Raw genomic sequence first — 25,788 nt, 5'->3', positions numbered from 1 at the left:
GTTATAGCTCTCCGAGACAGTTGAACAGTGTGGGGACCAATGTGTCTTTTGAAAGAGCAGAAACGAGAGGCCTGCTTGTTAGACATCTTAAGTTTTTTACTTACTGACACCTAGTTTAGGTACTGACTTTTCAATTGTGCAAGCTTTGCAGGGTTAAGTGCCTGAAGAGTATAACTTACTTGTAGAAACTGGAGTACACCAGATTCTTGAATAACAAATGTAAACACAAACACTCACCATAGACATTTCCTTGATTCCCACCGCTTAAAGACAATGCCTTACAAGGAATACCATGGAGAATTATTTTCTTTCCTCTTAAATGACAAGAAAGAGCTAAATATGACGTGCTTCTTTACTTACCGCCCACCATGTACCCCTCTTTCTGAAAAATACGCTCCTCGCACCACTGGCAATGGATGAGTGTGCGAATTTTCTTTGCACTTTCATCAGCCTCAGATGGTCCTCTCAAAACTCTCACCACCACCAGGATAAAATGCTCCAGGGCTACACACAGCAGCACGTCAATGCCCTTGTTACAACGGGCAGCAGCTCTGAGAATTGAAACCGTACATTAGCCAGAAACAATGCCACCATGACTTCGCTGCTCTCGGCATGTTCATTTTTACAGCAAAGAAAAACATGCACTTCATTTACAAAGCTCACTAAAACATTTTCATAAGTGCCACTAATTCATTCATTCACAGTAACTAGAAGTAAATAGGGAATTTGTGGCATCCAACTACTATAGCAAAATAAATTAAATGAAACAAACACCACTACAAGCACAATAAAACATGGCTATTATTAACTGAACAGTGTTCCGTAAATTCAGGTTAATTACAGCATATATGGCAAGTCAAAGTCAAAACAACCTAAACAAATAGTTGCTACTAAGTTGGATACTAAACAACAGTCACCTCAAGTGCTTAGTATTTAGTAGACCACAGTCCAAACATAACCTCAAATACAAAGCAATCAGCCGCATCAAAGGTCATGTATTATCTCACAAACATAAAAATGAGCATCATCCAAGGCCAGGCAGTATGGCATACTCCTAGCATTCAGCAGTGAAAAAAGACAGACACTGCTCAAATGCAAGGCCTCAGCCAGGCATCATTTCAAGTACATGGTAATCATTAGCATCCGATTACTGGCAAGACTTCAAGTATATGTAGTTCAGCAGTAACAGAGGGTAAAGATTGCCTCATGTATAACCTCTTCAGCAGCTCTCAAGGTCAATTATTGCACATGTAAGGAGCATCTTACGACAGGCACTGCTTCAGCATCACATCAGCAGCATCATAGAACATAAAGCACTGCATTTTTAAAGAATTGAGGATTAACACTGGACTGGCATCATTAAAGTTCCTAGGATTCAGCAGTACCGGAGGCCAGGCAGCACCACATGAGAACACCACTAAGCAGCACCTAAGGGTGTGTATAGCTTATCAATGGGCCACAGGTAACAGTACAAGTCAAGCATTCCTTTAAGTAAGAAGCAGTCAGCAGCATCTGTGGCCCTGTATAACCTTTTGCCAACTGTGATTATCTGGAAATAGAACATTTGATGGACAGAATGCTGAAAAATGTCTAACATTCACCCCAGTATCTGGAATTAAATCCATTGTTGTTTTGCTCACTATGCAATTCCAGTTTAAACCCAGCCATATGCTTGTTCATGGGAATAGTCAAGCCCGAACTGAAAGGACAGGCCCTCCCTGGACTGGAAACAAGCATCCAGGGACTGGTTTTGGGGTTTCACCCCTCATCAGACAGGATACCGTGACTCCAGTGGCATGGAAAGCACTGGACCCACGTCTGGGCATATCCTTCTCACACGGGTGACATATGCAAAAAGAACATTTGATGGACAGAATGCTGAACACTGTCTAACAATCATCCCCGTACAGAGATCTGGGCCTAAATCCATCATTTTTTGTGAACAGTCCAGCCCGAACTGCGAGGCCAGGTCCTCCCTAAGTAGGAAGGGTATGCCTCGACGTGGGTCCCCTGCTCACTGCACAACTGGATTTAAGCTAGCCTGGCTGATAAGGGATGATGCCCCAAAACCAGTCCCAGGGTGCTTGTTTCTGGACCAGGGAGGACCTGGCTTGGCAGGTCGAGCTTGACTAGTTCCCATTTGGAGCACGGTCAAGGTTGGGTTGGTTGTGAATGTTTGCACTGTTCAGCATTCCGTCCATCATTTGCTCCTTTTGCTTTTGTTGCCCTAACTGGGAAGGGTATGTTCAGACGGTAGTGAGGGGTGGACTGTTCCCATGTGGAGTAGGGTCAAGACTGATTTGCATATAGCTGGGTCCAAACTGGGGTGGCGTGGTGAGCAAAAGAACAATGGAATAAACCCAGATCTTTCCGACTGGGGATAAATGTTAGCATTGTTCAGCATTCCATCCATCATGTGTTCCTTTTGCAACCGTGATCTTCCGCACTCAAAGTCAAATATTGCTATCTACACAGCATTCTCTACCAATTACTCTAATTTAATTGATGAAAAAAATGATCATTTACACAGCGGCAGCCACCATCTACTTCAACCTTGTGGCAACTTTTATCCAGCTGAAACACCTACATTTCTTCAAAAGGCAAAACAATAACTTTCCACCTTGTTGCAGTGTGTGGATGAAAACATTGCTTTCATATGCAAACATCAAGGTGAATTCTCCACAACAGAGATCAATGAATCCTGGGTCTACACTGGAAAGACGCCTGGTAACATTCAGTTGCCATTCTGCTAGATGTAGCTATATGTAGCAGACCTGGGCACAGTGTTTTGAAGATTCTGCAGATTTCCTGGAACTTTGGCCAATACTCAGGACATGACCTGGGGAAGATCCCAGATGCACCCTCTTACAGGAAGTGAACCACGACTCCGGATAAACTACGGACTGCCACTGGCAAGTGATGGATTCCTAGAGATAAACATATACAGCCTCCTAGATAGGTTCAAAGATGATTTCAGGCATTGGCGGGCCCTGCCAATATCACAGCTGGGCAGGGCAACCCGCTTTAGGATGATGGCTTTGCCTAGATTTTAGTACTTCAAAATACGCCATTTCAAGAGCTGGCAGAATTCTTCCAAATGATAGAGACCGAACTATGAATCCAACGATGGAATGGAGGACCCACACAAATTGCACTGCAGAAATTGACCAGGGGGTCTACGATGGCAGCATTGCCCTGTATAAGAAGCGGGATCTATATGGTATACCATGAGGTGGTTATACCATGCACAGAGTCCAGAGATTCCCCCAGAAGTCTACAGGGCTCAATGCAAACCCAACATGCTCTATTAGTGGTAGTGTGGTCAAGCAGCCTTAGGCCTAGCACAGAGGAGTATAATGCATTTATTGCACACACACACACACACACAACCAATAACTGACACACAACTCAAAAAGGAGATGCACACCAATTTTATTAAAATAAGCTTTGTTTGTGTTTTATTGTAAGGCCAAGACCTTCACAATAAGGTAAGTACGGTTTCAAAGAAAAGTACTATTCAGTTTCAAAAGTCCTCACAGTGCAATTTCTAGAGAGTTCAACGTTAGCCTATGGAGGAAAACAATAATGCGGTTATACAGGTAAGTACACAACTTACAGTTCCAGTGATCAAAGGTCAACAAGGGACACAGGTAAGGTGAGCTCCAAAACTGCACCACCAGGGGCACAAGGGCGGCCAAGTGCAGAGGTCAAAATTTGAGTTCGGCCCAATGAGTTTCAATGGAGACTGTGGGTGCTCTGAGCCACACTGCTTGCAGGTAGGTAAATTGGTTGCAGGGGCTAATCTTTGGGGGTAAAAGCAAGCACAGGGGGGGTTTCAAAGCAGAGCCAAACATACACTACTAGTGGCAAAGCTGCGCCGGTGCAAATACAACAATGGGCGCCAAATGCTTTCCAACGGAGAACGTGCTTTGGACAACAGACTGCATGCGGTTGCAGGAGGGAGGCCAGCATCCGCAGAGATAAGTTGAGATGTAGGGGATCGTAGGGGCACCTTCGACTCAGATTACCAAGGTCCAGGGGCTTCAGGTGCAGTGGTGCCTTTAGACGGTGGATTCTTCTCACCGGAGTCAGTCGCGGTCAGGGGGTGCCTCTGGATTCCTGGGGAACCTGTTCTGGGTCGGTGGTAAACCTGGACACGGGCCAGAGGCATCAGGTGCAGAACGGGCAGGACTGGCGGATCAGGACGGCTCCGGAGTCCTTTGTGTACGTTTCTTGGGGACAGAACCACTATCCTCAGAAGTTCTGTTTTTTGTCAAAGTTCAGGAGTCTTCCTCAGGTCTCTGGAAGTCGCTGGCTGCAGGAAAAGCATGGTCTTCTCCTTTGAAGCTGGAGACAGGCCGGTAGGGCTGGGGCCCAAGTCAGTAGTCGTCTTCAGGCTTCGCTGCACGGCGTCTTCTTCGTCCTTCTTAGTTTGCAGGTAACTAGTTTCAAAGTCTAGTTTCTAGTTTCAAAGTCTGAGAGAGACTTTGAAATACTAGATTTAGGGACCATTTTAATGGAGTAACCGGTAGAGAAAATGGGTACCTCACCTGGGGTGACTACACCCTCTATTATGCCATAGTCCTAGACCTGATTAGAGGAGTCCACTCATTTTCAAGTTGGAGGTGTTTAAAAAGTGTGCATTAATTTCACCTCCTCCACCTGAGGAATGGAGTTAGCAAAGGGGGCACACCTCCTTCCTGGTCTTTCTATGTTTCCCTGCCTACAGTGGGGGTGTAAACCAGGGGCTGCCATCTGCTGCTAGCAGCAGAGACTGGGGGTAGCCTTACAAAGGCGACAGGCCTTTGAAGCTTCCCCTACGAACACTGTGCCCACTATGGGGGAGGAGGTGTGACACCTCTGCACAGGTGACACCTCCTCACAGAATGTGCATTGTTTCTGGTCTCAGAGGGCAGAGGTTCTCCACCCAAGGATCCAGAAACATGCCTGTGTATGGCAGTGACCACACCGGGGTAGGTAGATTTTTCAGGGGGCACCTCTGAGGTGCCTTTTGGGTACATGGCTCAAAAATCCCACACTGGCATCAGTGTGGGTTTATTGAGAAGAGTAGTTTGGTAGCAAACACTCCTCGATTCAGAGAAGCCATCATGGTGCTGGAGAAATCGAGATGCGGAGTTTCCAGCCCACTCAACCCTCTACAGTCCCACTGCCCTAGGTACCCAATGTATCAATTACTATGGTCTTACCGGTGGCCGAAAGGGCCAATTATGGAAACGTTTTAGAGAAAGAACACTAGTACTGCGAACCTGGCCAGGCAAAAAGTGGGGTGGTATTGAAACTGGACCCCATTTTCTCACACCCGGACAGACATCGAGAAATACTTCTGGGTGGCACAGCTAAAGACAGTCAATGACTGGTTATTCCCTGCACTAGATGAACCAGCTATTAGGGTAAACAGGCACGTAATGGGAGTTAGAGGCTACCCCCACACTACTATAGAGGAACACACTAAAAAAGTGGTTACTAGCCCACACAGCAACTGTTGCAAGGGTCTGGAGAGAGGGGCCATTTCTGGTGTGGAGGGATACTCTGACAAACCAGCTGACGCTATGGGACAGCGACATGCTGCAAGCAGTGGGAAACCTGGAGGGATTTTGAAGTAGGATCTAATAGGCATTTCAAAATTAGGGAATAGTGGCGAGAGGGGGACGTTATCCCTTTTTCAACAGCCAGAGTAAGAGTATCAGATCGCGACCAATGAAAACTACAGGGACCTGAAAGTTAGACATGCTCTGCTTTCACACATTCCAAAAGGGATCACATAGTAGAAGCAATCCCCCAGGGGGACAGATTGCGGAGCGACCCCTTCAACAAGGGCACAATATTTCTAGTATATGAAATTATACTTAACAAATACCCGGTTGCACTCCAGAAACTATAAACTGGTTGGGGAAAAGACACAGATGAATTTGAAAAGGAAGAGTGGGAGGAGGCTTCGAGAGGCCCAAGGGAGATCGCCATTAAGGCAGGGTTCCGACTTATACAGCCCTGCATCCTTCACAAAGCACAGTACTCGAGAACAACACTACATAAAATGGGAAAGAGTACCTCACAGATGTGTTTCAGAGAATGTGGTCAGGTTGGCACTGGATCGAATAGTGGCAAAATGGAATACAACCAGGTGGTGGGGGGCCTTGGTGGGGCTCCAGAGGTAACAGAATGGGAAAAGAACACCGACTGGGGTATGCAAGTGAAGAGGGTGTTTTATGAGAGAAAAGGCCACCCTAAGACATGAGAAATAAATATGGAATGCAAGGAGGTGTAACTGGGGGCTCTAAATAGGGGCTGCACCACAGACTCACAGGATGAGATACTCCAGGGTTCATAAATGCAGATGTACAAATGATGACAAATTGTTATTGTACCGTTTACTAAAACTAAACAAAAATACTTTTAAAAAAAACAAAAAAAGAGAGAAGATCAATTACCTTGCCACAGCACCAACCACAATTCTAGCTGCCATCTCCCGGAAGTACTCGGTCCGGACGATGTTAGCGCCATAGTGGCGCTTGGCCACGTGTAGAGCTTTCCCATACAAGGAGCTGATATCTGTAGAGGTCAACGACACTACTCCAAGATTTCTGACATTTCTGAAGGCAGCATCAAGGAAGTTCACAGTTGTCCCAAAAGGATCCAGGTGTCTGAAACAAAAGAATAGTGAAGTACTGAAGTCACTAAAGATAAAAATAATATTTGTATACCCCTCTCCAATGTTGCTCAGGAGGTCTTGCATATTACGTTATACACAGAAGAGTTAGCTATAATAGGTGTGAACAATTCCAAATACTAATCTACACCTCTTGGAATTATGTACAAAAAAAGTACAATTAATATGATGAGCCCTTCAACAGTAGGGGACGAAGACAATTTTAGGTAAATCAGTTTCTCAGTCCTCCATCCTGTAGCTATTCCCCTGATCTATATCACTTTGTTCTGGTCAACATCCCTCATACCCACCTCCCCAAGTCCTCATCTTTGTAACATTACAGATCCTTGAAATGGCCCCCAACTCACAATTTTGAGGAAAGATCGATGCCTAGGGCAGGATAGGAAACACCACTGGGAGTTGAAAGTGTCAGGGCAGCGGACAATCTAGTGATCCACTGACATATTTACTATCCTTTATATGCTCCAGTTACCTTACAAACTCACATACCTGAATGCTGCACAAAGCACCAGTAAGTGACAAAGCCGAGCTGATGAAGTGAGGAAGTACTTTTAAAAGAGATGCTGAGTTAGGGAAACGTGCAGGCATTAGTGAGCAAGCAGTCCAGCTAGGGCCAACTGTTGGGCTTTAGGAATAGTGAGGCTCTAATAATCTAAAAACAAACCTAAATTAGCAGCTGTGGCTTAATCTTTTGTAGATCCTTTATCCACATACTCCCAATACCCACATTATAAAGCAGGAATGGAGCTTAAAATAATGCATCCTCCTTTGTAGATCAGCAAGAAAGTAAGGGCTACTAAAGAATTCTACACAGTCTACACATCACAACTTCCAATACATTAAACCCTGAGTGTTAACGTTATCCCTTCTTTGTTGTTCGTCAGAAGATTCACACTCTTGTGGTGATATTCTTTTTGCTTATTTCTGGAAAAGGTTTCAGGTAATAGTTGACTGATTTTCCCTTCCAGGGTTTTTCATAAAATTCGCAATTCTGATTAGTGGAAGGAATGCAGGGAGCAGTGTGAGAAGAATGATAATTTGGCCTTAAGGTGAGTGTCTGCCTTGATGACTGAATCTAAAGTACATTTACATCATTCTTGCAGCAGGATTACACAGTTTACAGATCTCAGAAATAATGAGGTTTTAGGAAAGAATGACAGACATAGTGAAAGGGAATAAAACACAATGGGTTTAGTATATAAATCTGTGCAACATTTATGCCGAGGGTCACACCATAATGTTAAATAGTGGGCATACATTTGCATAATTAATATAATGGCAAAAACCGCACCTCTGTAGTTGAAACATCTTACTTTATATAGGAAAACCATGTTTAAATGTAAATAAGAACGTAGATGCCACTTCACAAATTTGTACGGAGATTCACAGAAGAATGATTCTCCCTTTTTATTTGATGGTCTAAAGTTTCATGCTCAGTGGTCAAGGAAATCACATTTATTTGAGGAAGGGTTCCAAAACAGGATTTTTCTCTTAGCTAGAAAAAATCTAAAGGTTTGGATTGAACCATGGAAAACTGCTTGAATAAAATAAGTTATTTACCTGTACCTGTAATTCTCTAGTATTGGAATCTTTCATAGATGCACGTACTTGAATTATTGCCGGTCACCTTATAAAAGCGATGTCACAATAGACATAGCATAGAGGCCCCAGGCCTTTTATTTAGTAACATCACTGTCCTTAATAAAGAAGGATCAAACTTAAAAGTCAACCAATCAGAACATACCATCCTTTAGAACCTTCCTGAGAGAAGCTTCAGTGCCTCAGAATTTCAATGAACTAGAGTGTACACCTAGTATCACTCTAGGCAAGCCTCTCTGGGTAGGTGGCATGTGAATCTATGAAAGATTAGAGAACTAAAGTTACAGGTAAGTAACTTATTTTCTTACTCTAGTATTGGACTGTTCATAGATTCACATGCTTGAAGCAGAATAGAAAGCAGTATCAGCACATTTTGTATGGATACAATATGTCATGAGGATGAAAACCATAATACAGAGAAAAACTGTGTGTAAACAGTTTAAGTGGATGGTGGGAAGACTGAAATAGCTCACTTTAATTGAAAATTATGTAAAAGATCCGCTTGTCTCACTGCAGCGTCTCAGAGGACGTCTGAATCCACACAGTAATGTTGCCTTAACCCCTTCCATGCTCATGACGAGCTGAGCTCGTCATGAGTTGCGCCGCTCGCATGCTCATGACGAGCTCAGCTCGTCATGTAACCCGGTAAATCGAAAAAAGCCGCACAGCGCAAAAATGACCGCAGCACGCATGCGGTTAAGGTATGTACCTTTTCCAGGTTGCTGCAAGGCAGATATCTGGCAACTACACCCCCGCAAACAATGCTATAGAAGTGGATATGGCTCTTGTGAAATGAGCCAGTACTTTGAGAGTACAAAGGCTGTCCTGCCTTTTGATGACATAAAAGAATGGCTCTGGACATTTTAGATATGCTCTGCTTTGTTAGCAGAAAACCTTTTTTGGGTGCCCTGTAGGCAACAAAAAACTGGTTGGTTTTTCGAAAAGCCTTAGTTCTGTCCAAGTACAACTCTAAGCACCTCTGGATGTATAGCAGGTGAAATGCTAGACAGGCTGACGTTTGAAGGTTTGGAAAAAATTATTTGAGAATTACAAGTTAATTGAGATGATAGTCCGATGGGAAATTAGGAATGAATTTTGGGTTAGCACATAAAATAACAATTTCCTCTCTGATTTGAAGAAATGGCTCTTGAATGGTAAATGCTTGAATCTCACTTACTCTATGTGTAGAGATGAGAGGGACAAGGAGGGCCACCTTCCAGGAGAAATATTTAGTATCTGCTTTATGGATTAGTTCGAAAGGACTTTTCATTCACTGTCCCAATACTGTATAGAATAGCCACTCAGAATAAGGTCTAATTAGCGGAAATGCTCTGAACAATCTGTTGAGGAACTGCTTGTAAGCCTCACAGACCATAAAGATGACAGGTTGGATGATCTCCGAAAACAAGATGTGGTGGCTAAATACACCTTGATAGAGGCGTGAGCTGAGGCTGATTGCGCAAGGTATAAAAGGGGAGGCAAAATCTGTTCCGTAGAAGATGAGATGGGACGCATCTTAGCAGGTTGAACCATATCCAGAATCTCTTCTATTTTAAGGAGTAGGTTTTTTTCGTACTGTCTGCTCTTGCTTTAACAAGTATCTCCCTGCAATCTGAAGGAATGTTCAAATGACCAAAACCTCGGAACTCAGGAGCCAAGCTGAAAATTTGAGAGAGCTGGGATCCAGATGGAGAACTTGTCCTTGGCTCATTGTCAGCAGTGATGGGATCAGCTTAAGTCGAATAGGAGGTTGCATTGCGAGTAGGAGAAGCACTGTATACTAGTGCTGACGTGGCCATGCAGGGTCAATAGGATGATCTGACAGGGCTCGGCCTTCATCTTCCTGATGACCTTTGGAAAGAGGGGAATCAGTAGAAAGGCATATGCAAATATGCTGTACCATGCAATCAAAAGGGCATAACCCGTTGGCTCCTGATGAGGTTGCCAACTTGTGAAGAAATAGCATTTGGCATAAGGGGGGAGGGGGGGGGGGGGGGGGGGGGATCGCGAAGAAAAATCGGATTTGCCCCACTGGAAAAAGATGTGATCCAGTGTGCACTGGTCCAATTCCCACTCGTGGTAGGAAGACTTGAGCCCGCTCAAGGTGTATGCTATGGTGTTCAGGTTTCATGGTACATGTTCCACAGTTAGGTGGCGGATGAACCATTGTGAAATTAGCTGGGCTTCCTGGGACAGTAGGTAAGATCTGATGATCTCTTGTTTGTTTATGTAGTGCAACTTTGTTGTTTTGTCTGTTCGCATGAGCACTGATGATTGCTAAATCCTTGGAGGAAGGCCTGTAGAGAGAGGTTGTCATGCCTGTCGTGAGCGCAGCAGACCATGATGCAAGATGAGCCCGTTTTATTCCCAGAGTTGTATTTCAGCCGACTGCTAGAGAGAACGTGGTTGGCAATGGTTGGCAAATGTTATACAGGGTCTATGGTGCATGCGCAGTGTTCGCGCATGCGCAGAAGTTACACGAAGCGAGACTTAAACCCGCCCCAAACACTCAGGAAGTGCTTCGCGTTAGCCAGCTGTATCCAGTTTCGTTCCGGGTCACGGTGAAGGCGTCCGAGGAGCTAGCGGGTAGTTGGGGTTAGAGTTCGTCCCCGCTCGAGTTCTTGTATTCCGTTCCTGATATCGTAAGTCCTAGGAAGCGGCTTGCTTCTGGGCAGTAGCTCTATTTTCGTTTAGTATTTTATTTGTTTATTCCGCTTTGACTTAATAGCGGTTATGCAAACTTGTGGTTATCGTTTGCTTGAATTCTATGCTACGTTTCTTACCACTCATATCGGAGTGGTGTTTACTTGATTATTACTTTACTGTTCAGGGTTAACTTTGGATTCTTTTGGTACAGCGTTCGGTATAATCCCAGCGATATATGTTACATTGGACAAACCAGATCAAGATTGATATTGGAGTTCCAGTTTTTTTTTTTCAAAACCGTATTTATTAAAAGTTCAAGCAGATCAAGTGTACAGCACCCCAAGAGCAGGGGAACACGACAAGATGCAAAGTACAGTAGAAAATACGTATGGCTCAAACTTTCGATTAACCCCTACCCGCCCCTGTAACCCCCCCCACAATCCCAACTACCCACCCCTTATCCCACCCTAACCCGATGCACGTGATCACAATTAGCTGCAGAAGACAAGAGAAAACACGCCAGGTGTCTTGGAGCTATCTTGGCCCCGAGGCATTCAGTCATCAGGCAGACCATCATCCGTTACAGTGGGAGGATCTAATGTCAGGTCTCTGTAGTCTGCCCACCGCTTCCAGATCTTGTAATGTTTCCGAGGGCAGCCCCTGGCCTCAAATACCGGCTTTTCCAGCCCCATGAGGAAGTCTAAGCCCGCCTTCCAGGCGCCAAGTGGGGGGGCACGGTCACTCTTCCAGGCCCTCGCCAGGTCTCTCTTGGCCACAACAAGGCCCAACAGAAGGAGATGGCGCTTATAGACGTTACCACCCACTTGTTCGAGGACATGAAGAAGACCCAACCTAGGTGTACGAGGTAGCTCCCACCCCAGCACCTCCGACAGGCAGTCCCACACCCCACCCCAGAACCGGACCAGGCCCACACACGACCACACAGTATGCACCAATGTGCCCCTCTCGGCCCCACAGCGCAGGCAATCCGGGGAAGCAATAAGGCCCGCCCTCCACAGTCTCTCCCTGGTGTAATAGGCCCGATGTAGGTATTTAAATTGTATGAATCTCAACCGCACTGCAATAGCCGCACCCCGGGGGGATTCCAGCGCCTCTCTCCAATCATCCTCATCCAGCGGTCCAACATCCACCTCCCAGGCGGCCTTCAACGACACCAGAGAAGAGGAGCAGTGAGTGACCAGCGATTGGTAGATTTTCGAGACTTTTTTATCCCCAAGGTCACCCATGAACAGCTTAGCCTCGACGGGGCTGAAGTCTGGAAGCTGGTCCAGCTCCACTAGGCTCGGCGCCAGCGCATGACGAAGCTGTAGGTACTTAAAAAACTGGGTCTTGGGCATCGCAAACTCACCGCTGAGCACTTCAAAGGACTTAAGGGTAGTTCCGGTAAGTACGTGACCAAGCGACGAGATCCCTATGGAGTCCCAGCCACCAAACCCTTGCAAAGAAGCCAGCGCCGGGAGCCGCCCGTTATGCCACAGCGGAGTTTCGGCCGTCAGCCGTCCCCACCAACCCATTCGACGTAGTGCCTGCCTCCAAATCAGGAAGACCACTTGTGTCGCATGCGGCAGCGACTTCCGCCGCCCCGCTGAATACAAGAGGGTATGGAGCGTGGCATCACCCATCAGAAAATGTTCCAGGGCATACGCTGGGTCATCGCGGCCACCGTACCACCACTCATTCAAGACCAGCAAATGAGAGGCTTGATAATAGGACAATATGTCAGACGTCGCGAGGCCTCCACAGTACGTGGACAAAAAGCAGGTCCGCAGTGCCACCCTAGAAGCACCCCCAGCCCACAAAAACCGGCCTAATAGGGAGTTCACACGCCGGAACCACTGTGGGTCCACTCTGTATGGATGGTTCTGTAATTGGTACAGTAGTCTAGGGAGGGCCACCATCTTAAAAATAGCAGATCTGCCATAGATATTCAGAGGCATGCGTGACCATGTCTTAACGTCGGATTGAACCCTGTCCCACACCGGTTGTATGTTACGCTCCCAGGCAACAGCGGCAGACTCCGACAGGAAGACTCCGAGATACTTCAGGCCACCAACCGCCACCTGCAGTTCCACCGCCCAAGGAGACACTTCGCGTCGGCCCCCCAGCATCCAGAGGGTCGATTTGCGAGGGTTAAGGTACAGTCCCGAGACCTCCCCAAACACACGCATTATCTCCAAGATACGCGGACCCGAACGATCCAGGTCTGTCAAAAAGAAGAGAACATCATCCGCATACAGTGCGATCCTGTCCGTGAGGCTCGCACTCCACACAAAGCCACGAAGCTGTGCATCAATGCGCACCCAGGCCGCCAGTGGCTCCATGACTAGCGCAAAGAGATATGGGGACAGGGGGCACCCCTGCCGGGTCCCCCTAGCAATCGGGAATTTCTCCGAAATGGCGCCCGAGACACGCACCGAGGCCGTGATGTCGGTGTACAGCAGTCGGACATACGAGACAAAGACTGGGCCTAAGTTGAGACGCGGCAACAGAGCAAAGAGGTATGCCCAACTGACAGAATCAAACGCTCTGTCGATGTCCGCCAGTAAGAGCGCCGCCCGCTCCCCAGTCGCCCCTATCGCACCAATCGCCACCTGCGCCCGTCTGATGTTGTGCCTTGTCGCCCTGCCCGGCATAAAGCCCGCTTGATCCGGGTGGACCAGGTCCGTCACATACGGGAGAAGGCGATTCGCCAACGCCTTAGCCAATAATTTGGCCTCAAAATTAATACGAGAAATCGGGCGATACGACTCGTGTCTGTCAGGGGGCCTGCCCGGTTTCAGGAACACCACTATTTCAGCCTGACGCCAGTCGGCCGGCAAGAAACCAACCTCTCGCGCCGCCTCCAAAGCCCTCCGATAGTGTGGTCCCAGCTGCAAATGAAATTTCTTGAAAAATTCACTAGGGAAGCCACTCGGTCCCGGCGCCTTGCCCGTGTTAAACTGTCCCAGCGCGTCGCCCAGTTCCTCCGCCGACAGGGGAAGGTCAAGGGCTGTCCTAGCCTCCTCCGACAACGCCCGGGGGGGCAGGTCAGCTATGAATTTGTCAATCGCCTCCGGCGGGAGACAATCACGCGAAGCGTACTGTACCCTATAATAGTCGGCAAAACTCGCCGCAAGCGCAGCAGGGTCCGTCATAGCAATCCCCTCCCTGTCCGTAAGTCCCGGCAGAGAGATCGGCTGTAGAGTTCGCTGACACAGGCGGTGGAGCATAGTGCACGATTTGTCACCCCACTGGTACACCCGACTGCGAGTGGCCAGCCAGGCCTGACGAGCCTCGTCCAGCAGGATCGAAGCATAGGAACGCTGCGCCTGAAGAAGTAGCCGAAGCGCCACATCCCCTGCATTGTCACCACACTGTCCTTCCAAAGTTCTCACCGCCGCCGCAGCCGCCACAGTGGCCTCCCGACGCCCCCGACGGGCAGCAGCACACCAGGCGATGTCCACACCCCGCAGCGTGGGTTTCATGGCCTCCCAGACCGTCACACTGTCCATGCCGTCGGTCAAATTCTCCCGTCAATATTGGGCTATCGCACCGCGCAAGTGGGTCGTATATTCCGCCCGTTGGAGATGCCACGAGGACATCCGCCAACGGAACGGCTGACGGGGTTTACACAGTGCAATCTGCACTGCGACCGGGGAATGATCTGACAATCCACGAGGCTGGATCACGGCCTGCTGCACCCTATCGAGGAAGGCCCCTGGTACAAACACACAGTCTATCCGGGAAAAGGAGCCATGCACCGCCGACACAAACGTGTACTCACGCGTCCTGGCATGCAGATGTCGCCATGCATCCACCCAACCGAGCCCATCACTCATAGCTCTCAGACGCGTAGGGGCAGGCGCCCCCGCGGCCACTTGCAGTCTTCGCCTGTCCAGAGTCAAATCCATTACATCATTCCAGTCACCCCCTATGACAGCTAGGCAGTCCGGAATATCGGCCCACAATTCAAACAGGCGCTCCGCTAGAGACCACTGCAGGGGAGGGGGAGCATACACACTGCCGAACACCACAGGTTCCACTCCAATCATGCCCTTGACAAACACAAACCGACCCTGGGGATCAAGCCAATGGCGCTCGTGAACATAAGATAAGCGTCGATGGATAAGGACAGCCGCCCCTCTCGACCCCCTGGTAAAACCTGCATGGAACACCTGGGTATAACCAAAACGTTGTAGACTCAGCACCTTCGTTCCTAACATGTGTGTTTCTTGCAGCAACATGACATCTGCCGAGTCCCTCTTACCCCAACGCAGCACTGCCCCCCTTTTAATTTTGTCCAGCATGCCCCTGACATTCCAGCTGAGAATCCTCATGGAGCCACTAACAGGCGCCGCTCCTGAAGAATCACCCATAGTCTCGGTGGGAGAGCATCTGGAAATCCCCGGACCCAGCCCAAGCACCCAGTAGTACAAAAACCACAGCAGCAAAGATCACGTGCATCCCCAACCAACCACCCCGCATCCCCCCCCACCCGAACACCCACACAACATCCTCAACAACCAAACCCCTGCCTATCCCCCCTCCCCCACCCCTATACCTCAGGAAACAGTGAAGTACCTGTCGCGGCATAAAGAGCCCCGGGCCCAAAACAGAGCGCCCAAAGGCTCCCAGGCCAATGGATCCCCTCACACACCCCAACTATCAGTACCTCCCCTAGGGGCCCCCCTCGAACATGGGAGGAATGGGCCGCCCATGGGTCAGCACCCCGAACCCCGTTACGCACATGTGGTCCACCGCATAAGCGCAGCGGGACAGAACAACCTTAAACAACACGCCCACCCCCTGTGGGACCAGCCACGGCCCAGGCCACCCTACACCACACACCAGCCCATCAACCAGTAGTGTCACCCCTACGGCCACCAGCCCAGGCTAGAAACGAAGGACATGCATGAGACAGGAGAGGGCCCTACAACCCTCAGGACCCAGTCCCAGACTGAGCAGTGTCTGACTGTGCACCATCCAGTAGGCCACCCCCGGATCGGGAGCGTCGTCGCGACCTAGACTTCCGGCGTCTCCGGCTCCCGTTGGAAGATTCGCCCCTCTCCGGCGATGACCCACGCGATGCTCCGGAGTTCAGGCCCGGCTGGGCATTCGGACGGATCCTGACAGTCTCATCTGTCCATTGAAAAACCGCCTCCGGAGTGTCAAAGAAGTGGGTCTTGGAATGAAACACAACACGCAGACGTGCAGGGTACAACAGCGAATACTGAATTTTCAGTCCACGCAACTTGGCTTTCGCATCCTGGAAGGATCGGCGCTGCTGCTGCACCAGCCTGGTATAGTCCGGAAAGATCATTATCCTGTGACCCTCAAACGATAAGTCCTCCTTTGCCCTTGCTTCCCTAAGGATCACATCCCGGTCATGAAAATTGAGGATCTTAGCGATGACCGGACGCGGTCGCTCCCCCGCCGGTGGCGTCTGCGCCAAGGCTCTATGGGCACGCTCCACCACAAAGCAGCGTGATAAAGCGTCCGGGGGAAGCCAGCTCTCCAACCAGTGCGCCAAGAATGAATCCATGGCCCCCTTCTCACAATCCTCCGGAAAGCCCACAAAGCGCAGATTATTCCTTCGCGCCCTCCCCTCCGCATCCTCGACACGGAGCGCCAGCCCTTTTTGGATCCTGGCCATGTCTTCCACCTTCTTTTTCAGGGCCACCACATCGTCCTCCACTCCAGTAATCCGAGTCTCGGTTTCGGTGATGCGGGCCACAGCATTGCGGAGATCCTGGCGCAGCAGCATGACATCGGCGCCAACAGCCCCAATCTTGGCATCAAGCATGTCTCTGGACTGCGTAATGGCGGCCATCAGGGCCGCATTATCAGGACCTGCGCCCTGGCCCCCACCGGAAGCCCCGGATCCTCCACTGGGCCCCGTGAATTTATCAATTGTCCCTTGCTTGGCGGACCCAGTGCCGCCCCCTCCTCTCGTCATGGTTAGCGGCAAGGAAAATGGCCACACTGCCCCAGTGGTGGGCCCCTCGTTGACAGCAATGCAGTAGGTATGGCCACCCAGGGGGGCCAGGGAAACTCCGTCGGGGATCAGATGCCGTCTCCAGTGAGCACCCCCAGCACACCAACACCGCAGCCCAGCTCCAGGCGGCAAACCCCAGCGGGAATGCCTGGCAGGATAGTCACGGCACTAGGGAAGGGCTTCCAGGATCTCAGACCGGACCTTACCCAGAACCCACGAGCCGGGACGCGCAGAGGAAGGTCTCAGGAATCGGGGACGTCCAGCCCCGACGACCGCCCGGCCACTCCACACCCCACCCGAGTCACAAAGCAGCGGCCAATGCAGAGCAGACACTCCGGACCACCGGAGGAGAGGAGGAGGGGGGGGGGGGGGGCACTCACAGTTCGTCTCAGGCTACCTGTAGGAGACCTCCACGTACATCCGGGCAGCAGGCTTGTCCCTCCAGGCACCATCCAAGTCCGACGCGGCGTGTAGAGCACTAGGACTCCATCTGCTCCGGGCCCACTTCTCAGTCCAGGAGCCAGGGAAGGCACCACCCGGCCAAGGCCCACCAAATTCGAGGCCCCGGCGTCCCCAGGGCCAGGCAGGCAGCAAGGACACTCCAGCGCCCCAGAAACCGAGGTAGGATCCAGCGGGGACTCCCTCCGTCGTCTCACCGGCCCCAATCAGTCCAGGGAGCAGGGCCGAGGAGTCGCGCCTCAGAGCGCACGCTATGTGGAGATTACCAGGCCACCGGGCAACGGGGCGCGATCCACGACCAAGTCCCTCAGGGTCCCTCCAGATGATGCCAGCGGTCGCCGCTCACAACAGGTGCCGTACCGATCCCAGGAGCCAGCCTCCACGACCCCCAGGCACGCAGACACAGACCGGCCCGGGGTCGCAAAACTCGAGGCCCCGGTCCCTCGGGGTCCACACAGGCCGCGGCGCCCCCAGACCGCCCCAGGAGCACCCCAGGGGCAGCCTCCGAAGACTCAGGCACTCCCAGCGGTCCCCGTGGGCTCCGGCGCCGATGCTGCTGGGTGAGGGTTCCCCCGACCGGCTCAACCACTGGCCGACGGTCTCGGGTCTCGAAAATCGAGGCCCCGGCTCCACTCGTGGGCAGTAGGCCGCGCCGCGGCGCCAGCAAGTGCGGGTCGCCGGAGCAGCCGATGAAGCGGGGCGGCACACCGGACAGGTCACGGTGCCACCCGGAACACTGCTAGCTCAGGTAGGGCAGTTTGCGGGGCTCGGGGGCCAGGATAATAGTCGGATAACGTGTGGGCCGGCGGGAGCTCCTCTAAGCTGCGACCGCCATCGACGCCCTCCAAGCCACGCCCCGGAGTTCCAGTTTTTACTACTTTATTTCTTTATCATCTCTCTCTCCACTGTCACAAAGGTACAAGTACATTACATTAGCTTTCAAACATTGGGAACACTAAGGGAGGGGATCAGAATTACTCTTTGTTATTTTATTTTTCACAGAAGCAGTCCCAGACGATAGAACATCCTCTGACATTAAGAAGACTGTGGAGTGTTAGTGTTCTTCCCCTTCCTACCCTTGTTTTGTTCCCCTGTTTTCCCCCTTGTTACTTTTTGGGTGTCAGTGTTTTTTCCTGGCTCCCGGAGGGTGACGGGGGGAGGCTGGGTGCTTAGCATCGTGACTCCAGGACACTTCCGAGACAAGAAGGTGCGTGCATGACAGAAAGCGAAGCCCTTATCAATTTGTCTCCCGAGTGCCATGGATCTCACGTTACAGGATGTAGCGAATATGGTGGGGAGTCTCCAGCGAGAAAACCAAACCATCGCAGATAGACTGGAAGCATTGAGCTTACATAGAGGAGAGGGAGCAAGTGCCAGCAATCAAAACCCAGTAGTGCAAGTTGTTACACCTCACACTATTCCTCTGGCGCCTCCTGAGAGATTTTATGGGGATCCATCAAAATGTACAGCATTTCTAACACAGTGTCAGTTGCACTTTCTGTGTAAAGCTCCCTGTTTTCCAAACGATCAGGCTAAGGTGGCCTTTGTTCTATCATATTTAGGGGGTTCCGCAGCAAACTGGACAATCCCTTTAATAGACAAAGATGATCCCTTATTGCACAAGTTACTACTTGTGTAACGATATATATGTAAGAGACATTAGTTAGTATTAGATTCCTTACCGTAGAATATTCCCAGGCGTCAGACTGGATCCGGAAACTTTTGCGTAGCAGTACCCTTGCACGTCGGTAGGCGTCGTCTGCGGCTCCGCGTCCGTCGTCGGCGTCGTGATGATGTCGTCGGAGTACTTAGACGCCGCCTCCGCGTGCTGACGTAAGTTCTTAGACACAGCTTTTCCGCGCCAGAAACGCAGAGCCATGTTAAAAAACCAACACTTGTGCCATTGAAACTAGGGCCCTGAAAGGGGATAACCCTAACCCTAGATATTGGTTCGCAGAACGGGGAGGATGGGTGGGTCGGTAAGGAATCTAATACTAACTAATGTCTCTTACAGATATATCGTTACACAAGTAGTAACTTGTGCATCTGAAAGAGACACGTTAGTATTAGATTACTTACCTTAGAATAGATACCCCAGCAATACCAACCCCGGTGGTGGGTCTTCGAACCAATAATCACACCAGAAAGTCCTGGAGGACGGAACGGCCAAAGAAGCCATCCCTCCGGACTTGGCTGTCCAGGCAGTAGTGTCTCGCAAACGTGTGCAGCGATGCCCACGTAGCTGCCTGACAGATGTCTTGTAAGGGCACAACCCTGCCTAGGGCAGAGGTAGTCGCCGTGGCTCGGGTAGAATGAGCCCGCAATCCAGCAGGGGGCTCCTTCCTAGCCAAAGAGTAGCATGCCTGGATGCATAAGATGATCCACCGGGAGATGGTCCTCTTGTGCACCGCTTTCCCCTTCTTAGCGCCCACGTAACTAACAAAGAGTTGGTCATTCATCCGGAAGTGGCGTGTGCAATTCAAATAAAACGAGAGCGCACGTTTTGGGTCCAGACGGTGGAGCCGCTCTTCCTCTTTAGAGGGATGCGCTGGCGGAAAGAAGGTAGGCAAGGTGATAGACTGCCCGATGTGGAAGGCTGTGACAACCTTGGGCAGGAAAGAAGGCTTAGTACGCAGCACCACTTTGTCCGGATGGACCGAAAGGAAAGGTGGAGTACAAGAGAGGGCCTGGAGCTCACTCACTCTCCTGGCAGATGTGATGGCAACCAGGAAAGCAGTCTTCAAAGTCAGAAGGCGAAGAGGACAGTTGTGAAGTGGCTCAAAGGGAGCGCACATCAGAAACGTAAGAACCAGGTTCAAGTCCCACTGAGGCATCACAAACGGAACAGGAGAAAACGTGTGTGTGATGCCCTTAAGAAATCTATTTACAATAGGGGACTTGAACAAAGAAGGTTGATCAGGCAGCCTTAAAAAAGCTGAAAGGGCAGAAAGGTAGCCCTTAATAGTGCCCAGAGCAGAGCCCTGCTGGGCAAGAGAAAGAAGGAAGAGAAGAACCTCAGAAAGAGGGGCAGCAAGAGGATCCACAGCCTTTGCTGTGCACCATGCCACAAATCTGTTCCACCTGCAGGCGTATACCGACTTAGTGGAGGGACGCCTGGCTGCCAGAATGACGTTACAGACTTCAGGAGGCAAGTCAAATGGCCTCAACTGTCGCCGCTCAATCTCCAAGCATGGAGGTGGAGACTGGACAGGTTCGGGTGGAGGACCGTCCCCTGCTGCTGCGACAGAAGGTCCTCCTGAAGAGGCAGACGAACCGGGGGATCGAATGACATACTGAGTAGCTCTGGATACCAGTACCTTCGTGCCCAGTCCGGAGCCACAAGGATGACTTGGGCCCGGTCGCGCTTTATCTACTTCAGCACTCTGGGCAGAAGTGGTATAGGCGGAAAGGCGTACAACAGACCGCAACTCCACTCGCGACGAAAAGCGTCTCCGAGCGAGTGCCGCCTTGGAAATTCCAACGCGCAGAACTGATGACATTGCGCGTTCTCTTCGGTGGCGAATAGATCTAACCAAGGCTCTCCCCATTGCCGAAAGAGGCCTTGCGCCACGTCCGAGTTCAGACGCCATTCGTGATCCATCATGCACCGACGGCTGAGCTCGTCCGCCCTGGCGTTCAGAGAACCTGCCAGGCGTTGAGCCACCAGGGTCACGCCCTGGCGTTCCAGCCATTGCCAAAGGCGAAGAGCCTCCTGGCAAAGGGTCCACGACCCCACCGCGCCCTGTTTGTTGCAGTACCACATGGCGGTGTTGTTGTCCGTGAACACCTGCACTACACTCCCCCGGACAGATGGGAGGAATGCCTTCAGTGCTAGACGAATCGCCCGAAGCTCCAACAGGTTGATGTGGAGCCGGGACTCCGCCGGAGACCAGATGCCTCTGATCTCCGCCTCTCCCATGTGGCCTCCCCAGCCCTGGAGAGACGCGTCCGTCACAACTAGGTGCTCCGGTTGGGGAAGGGAGAGGGAGAGGGATCTGCCGCTGACCCAATCACGGTCCGTGAGCCACCACTGCAGCTGTCTCGCAGTGCCCTCCGAGATCAGGACTTGGTCGGACAGGTTGCCCTGATGCTGGGCCCACTGAAACTTCAGGTCCCACTGCAGAGCCCGCATCCGCCACCTGGCGTGATGCACCAGAAGGATGCAGGAGGCCATCAGCCCCAGAAGCCGCAGCGTCAACCTGACCGAGACCAGGGATAACGGCTGAAAGATGGGAATCAGAGCCTGAATATCCCGGACCCGCTGTTCGGGTGGATGAACCCGAAACTGCGCCGAGTCTAGAACCGCTCCGATGAAGAGGAGCTTCTGAGAGGGGCACAGGTGTGACTTTGGCACATTGAAGGAGAACCCCAGCTGGTGCAGGAGATCTGCCGTAGTCTGGAGGTGGCTGACGACTGTCTGGGGCGAGCCCGCCTTCGACAACCAGTCGTCGAGGTAGGGGAAGACTGACACCCCTAACCTGCGCAGATGAGCTGCCATCACCTTTGTGAACACCCGTGGGGCGCTGGTAAGGCCGAAGGGGAGCGCGGTAAACTGAAAGTGCTCGTGGCTAACCGTGAACCGCAAGTCCAACGCTACCATCCAGTCTCCTGGGTCCAGGGTAGTTAAGACCTGAGCCGGTGTCAGCATTTTGAACTTCTCCTTCCGGATGAAGCCGCTGACGTTCCGTAGGTCCAAGATCGGGCGCAGGCCCCCTTTGCCCTTCTTGGGTACCAGAAAGTAGTGGGAGTAGCAACCACACCCTACTTCTGGCCCAGGAACGCGCTCGATGGCCCCCTTGGCCAAGAGGGCCGTAACTTCCTCCTGCAGAAGTCGCAAATGATCCCCCGATACACGGTGGTTCTGCGGTGGCATGGCTGGAGGAGGCGCCTCGAAGGGGAGGGAGTAGCCCCTTCGGACGATTTGAGGCACCCACCTGTCCGAAGTGACAGTGCGCCAGTGGAGGTGGTGATGGCGAACCCTGCCCCCCACTGGCGTCACATGGGCCTGAAAGCACGGACTAGGAGGGTTTTGAGGCGGATGCTGCGGGGGAAGGTGTGGACGGACCTCGCCGTTGACCCCTACCGCCCGTACGGCGGTTCCCACGGCCGCCACCGCGTTGGGTATTGCCCTGGGGAGCGTGGCTAGCGGCACGTGTGGGTGCACCCCTTCCGTGGCAACGAAAGGAGTGAAAAGCAGCCGATTGCTGGCGCGGGGCCGAGAGGCCCAAGGACTTGGCCGTAGCCCTGGAGTCCTTAAAGCGCTCGAGCGCATGGTCTTCTTTGTCGCCAAAGAGGCGACGGCCATCGAACGGCATGTCCATGAGTGTGTTCTGGACATCTGCCGAAAAGTTGGCGGACCTCAGCCAGGCGTGGCGTCTGACCGCCACCGTCGTTGCCATCGCCCTACCTAGCGAGTCGGTGGTATCTAGTCCACACCGGATGGAATATTTGGCTGCATCCCGGCCCTCCCAAGGGCTTGGCCGAGTTTGGACCGTACCTCCAACGGACACTCTGGCAGCACTTCCGCGACCGTATCCCACAGAGAGTGGGTGTAACGGCCCAAGAGGCATGCGGTGTTGGAAGACCGCAGGCCCAGACTAAGGGATGAGAAGATCTTTTTACCATACTGCTCATACCTCTTGGATTCCCTGTCCGGCGGGGCCGACGGGAACGCGGTCTGGGTATTGGAGGCCTGGATGACCAGGCTCTCGGGGGTGGGTGGACAGGAAACATGGGTCGCCCGGGGCTGGGCGGTGGCGTCTGGCCACGTTCCTATCTACGGGCGAACCCGTAGCGGGCTTGGACCAAGCGCCCAGAAAAACGTCGGTCAAGGCCTCATTAAAGGGCAGCAGAGGCTCGGCCGAGCTTGACTGCGGTTTAAGGACCTCAGTGAGGAGATTAGTCCTCATGGCCGTGACGGGGAGCTCAAGGCCCAAGGCCTTGGCAGCCCTCATCAGCACCACACTGTAGGTTGCCCCCTCCTCCGAAGCCACGGTAGGAGGGGAGACAAAACCAGTGTCTGGAGAGGTGTCCAGGCCACTGGCCTCCCCAAGGTCTCCTGCCCAGTCCTCATGAGACTGACACTCTCTGGTCAGAGGGCCCTCAGACCCCTCCCAGTTCTCTTCATCACCCATCTCCTGAAACTCAGGGTTCTCAACTAATGGGGCCTGTTCATAGAAGTGAAACTCCCCAAACGACGTCTGTAGCGGCGCCCATCGGGGCCGTTCCGACGTCTGAACAGGAACGAAGGTGGAACCGGGGACAGCGCCGCCCGAGGACGGCGCCGGAGGCGACACCTGAGGGTCCGACACCGGGGAGGTCGTAAGGTCCACCGGCGACGAACCAGATCCCGAAGGAGGTCCAGTGGCGTCCTGCGGCGCCGGTAGGCGCCGGTGGCGCCGGAAAAACTGAACCCCTCGGCACCGGGCCCGAAGGCGCCGGCGGCGTCGGGGCCGCAGCACCCGACGGCGTCGGGGCCGCAGCACCCGACGGCGTCGGGGCCGAACCCCCCGACCCGCTAGGGGTCCCAGACGGGACCGTAGGGTATGGGGCTGGATGCGGCGCCCGCGACTCCGACGGAGCCGCGTGGGTGGTGTCACCCGAACCCCCGGCCGCATCGCGCGAGCGTCGGGGGGAGTCCCAAGAGCGATGACGCCGCTTGGACTTCTTGTGCCTCTTACCTGACGACGACTTCGAGCCGGAGGAGTGCGGCCTACTCTCGGAGCTGTGGTGGCTCCGAGCCCGCGACCTGTCCCTCGACCTCCCATGGGACCGAGACCTCCCGCGGCGCGGGACCGACTGCCGGAGTTCGAGTCGCCTGCGGGACCGCTCCCGCCTGGCTTTCGAAGAGAGGGCCCGGCAGTCGGAGCAGGCCTTGTCGTCGTGGTCGACGCCTAGACAAGATAAACACACGCGGTGAGGATCCGTGACCGACATCAGGCGGTCGCAATCATCGCAGTGCTTAAAGCCGGGCATCCCTACGGCACCGTTCGGAGTCGAAAGACTTCGAGAAACGATCAAAAGCGATCAAAAAAGTTAGTAAAAAAATGACTAGGGTTACTGCTTTTTCCAGATCTGCGCTTGCTGGCGCGGAAAAAAGAAGAACTGACGTCAGCACGCGGAGGCGGCGTCTAAGTACTCCGACGACGTCATCACGGCGCCCACGCCGCTGGCGACGGACGCGGAGCCGCAGACGCCTACCGACACGCAAGGGTACTGCTACGCAAAAGTTTCCGGATCCAGTCTGACGCCTGGGGATATTCTAAGGTAAGGAATCTAATACTAACGTGTCTTTTTCAGATATTGGATTATGACGCCTTTCGTAGAGAATTGCGTAAAATGTTCGATAAACATTCATTTACACATGCAGCGGATACTGAGTTGTTGAATTTGAAACAGGGATCGAAAGATCTTATTACCTATATTTCCACATTCAACAGACTAGTTGTAGAAGCCGACTGGCCCGCTGATAAACGTAGTGCCCTATTTTATAAAGGCCTACGTGATGAACTTAAGGACGCCTTGGCTCACGTAGTGGATCCTCCTGCTACATGTCCCGAACTAATCGACCTGGTGGTGAAATTAGATCATAGGCTGGGCGAAAGACGCAGAGACAGAGGACGTTATGAGTATCCTAGAGTTAACACTAGAGAAAGGAAAGTGGAGGCTGAAGCAAAACATGAGGATCCCGAACCTATGCAAATAGGCAGTATTAAAGGGCCTTTGAGCGAGACAGAGAAACAAAGACGTAGAGAGAACAGGTTGTGCCTCTATTGTGGCAAAGCGGGACATTTCTTAAGGGACTGCCCAATCAAACCCAAACAGTTCCGCAAATCGGAAAACTAACAGACCCGAAGGTAACAGAGACCTTACCGCCGGGTCCATTGGTTCATATGGTCTCATCAGTAATGACGAATACAGGACTTTTCTTTATCACTTCCCAATTATCATGGCTTTCCAACACCCTTACACAACCCATCATGATTGATTCAGGCGCTTCGGGCAACTTTATGGACTATCAATGGGCTAGAAGCCATGACATCCCTAAAGTGCAAAAAGGAACCACAGAAGAAGTATATACCATTGATGGGAGTCCATTGAAATCTGGGCCTATCACACATTCTAGTATCCTTTTGGATATGTATTTGGATTTCACACATTGGGAGACTCTGGCCTTCGATTTAATCGATTCACCTCAATTTCCAGTGGTATTGGGGCTTCCTTGGTTGCGTCTCCACAATCCCCTAATAGACTGGCAAAACACCAGGCTCACCTTTGGAGAAGGGTGTGCACAACACATAGGCACTAGAAATAAGGAACTTCCTGATTCCTCTACTCAGAGTAGTGCAATGTCCACACACAAAACGATTTCGGTTGCTTCTGTTACCCCTGAAGAACCATA

The 25,788-nt window shown here is 51.8% G+C and overlaps 1 protein-coding gene across 2 annotated transcripts in view; it reads right to left on the bottom strand.

Moving 5' to 3' along the window:
- Positions 1-25,788, bottom strand: part of TRMT1L (tRNA methyltransferase 1L) — a 522,615-nt gene that overhangs the window by 170,289 nt on the left and 326,538 nt on the right. For both annotated transcript variants that reach the window (XM_078641383.1, XM_078641388.1), the window contains exons 11-12: positions 6,450-6,662; positions 361-551 (exon numbers count right to left, since the gene is read on the bottom strand). In XM_078641383.1, the coding sequence (XP_078497509.1) occupies positions 361-551; positions 6,450-6,662 (404 nt within the window). The remainder of the gene's footprint in view (positions 1-360; positions 552-6,449; positions 6,663-25,788) is intronic.

Source organism: Lissotriton helveticus, chromosome 1_1 (assembly GCF_964261635.1).
Source record: "Lissotriton helveticus chromosome 1_1, aLisHel1.1, whole genome shotgun sequence".
In the NCBI taxonomy this organism is placed as follows: Eukaryota; Metazoa; Chordata; class Amphibia; order Caudata; family Salamandridae; genus Lissotriton; species Lissotriton helveticus.
Note: the sequence above shows the minus strand (reverse complement) of the source record. Positions and strands in the feature narration are given on the sequence as shown.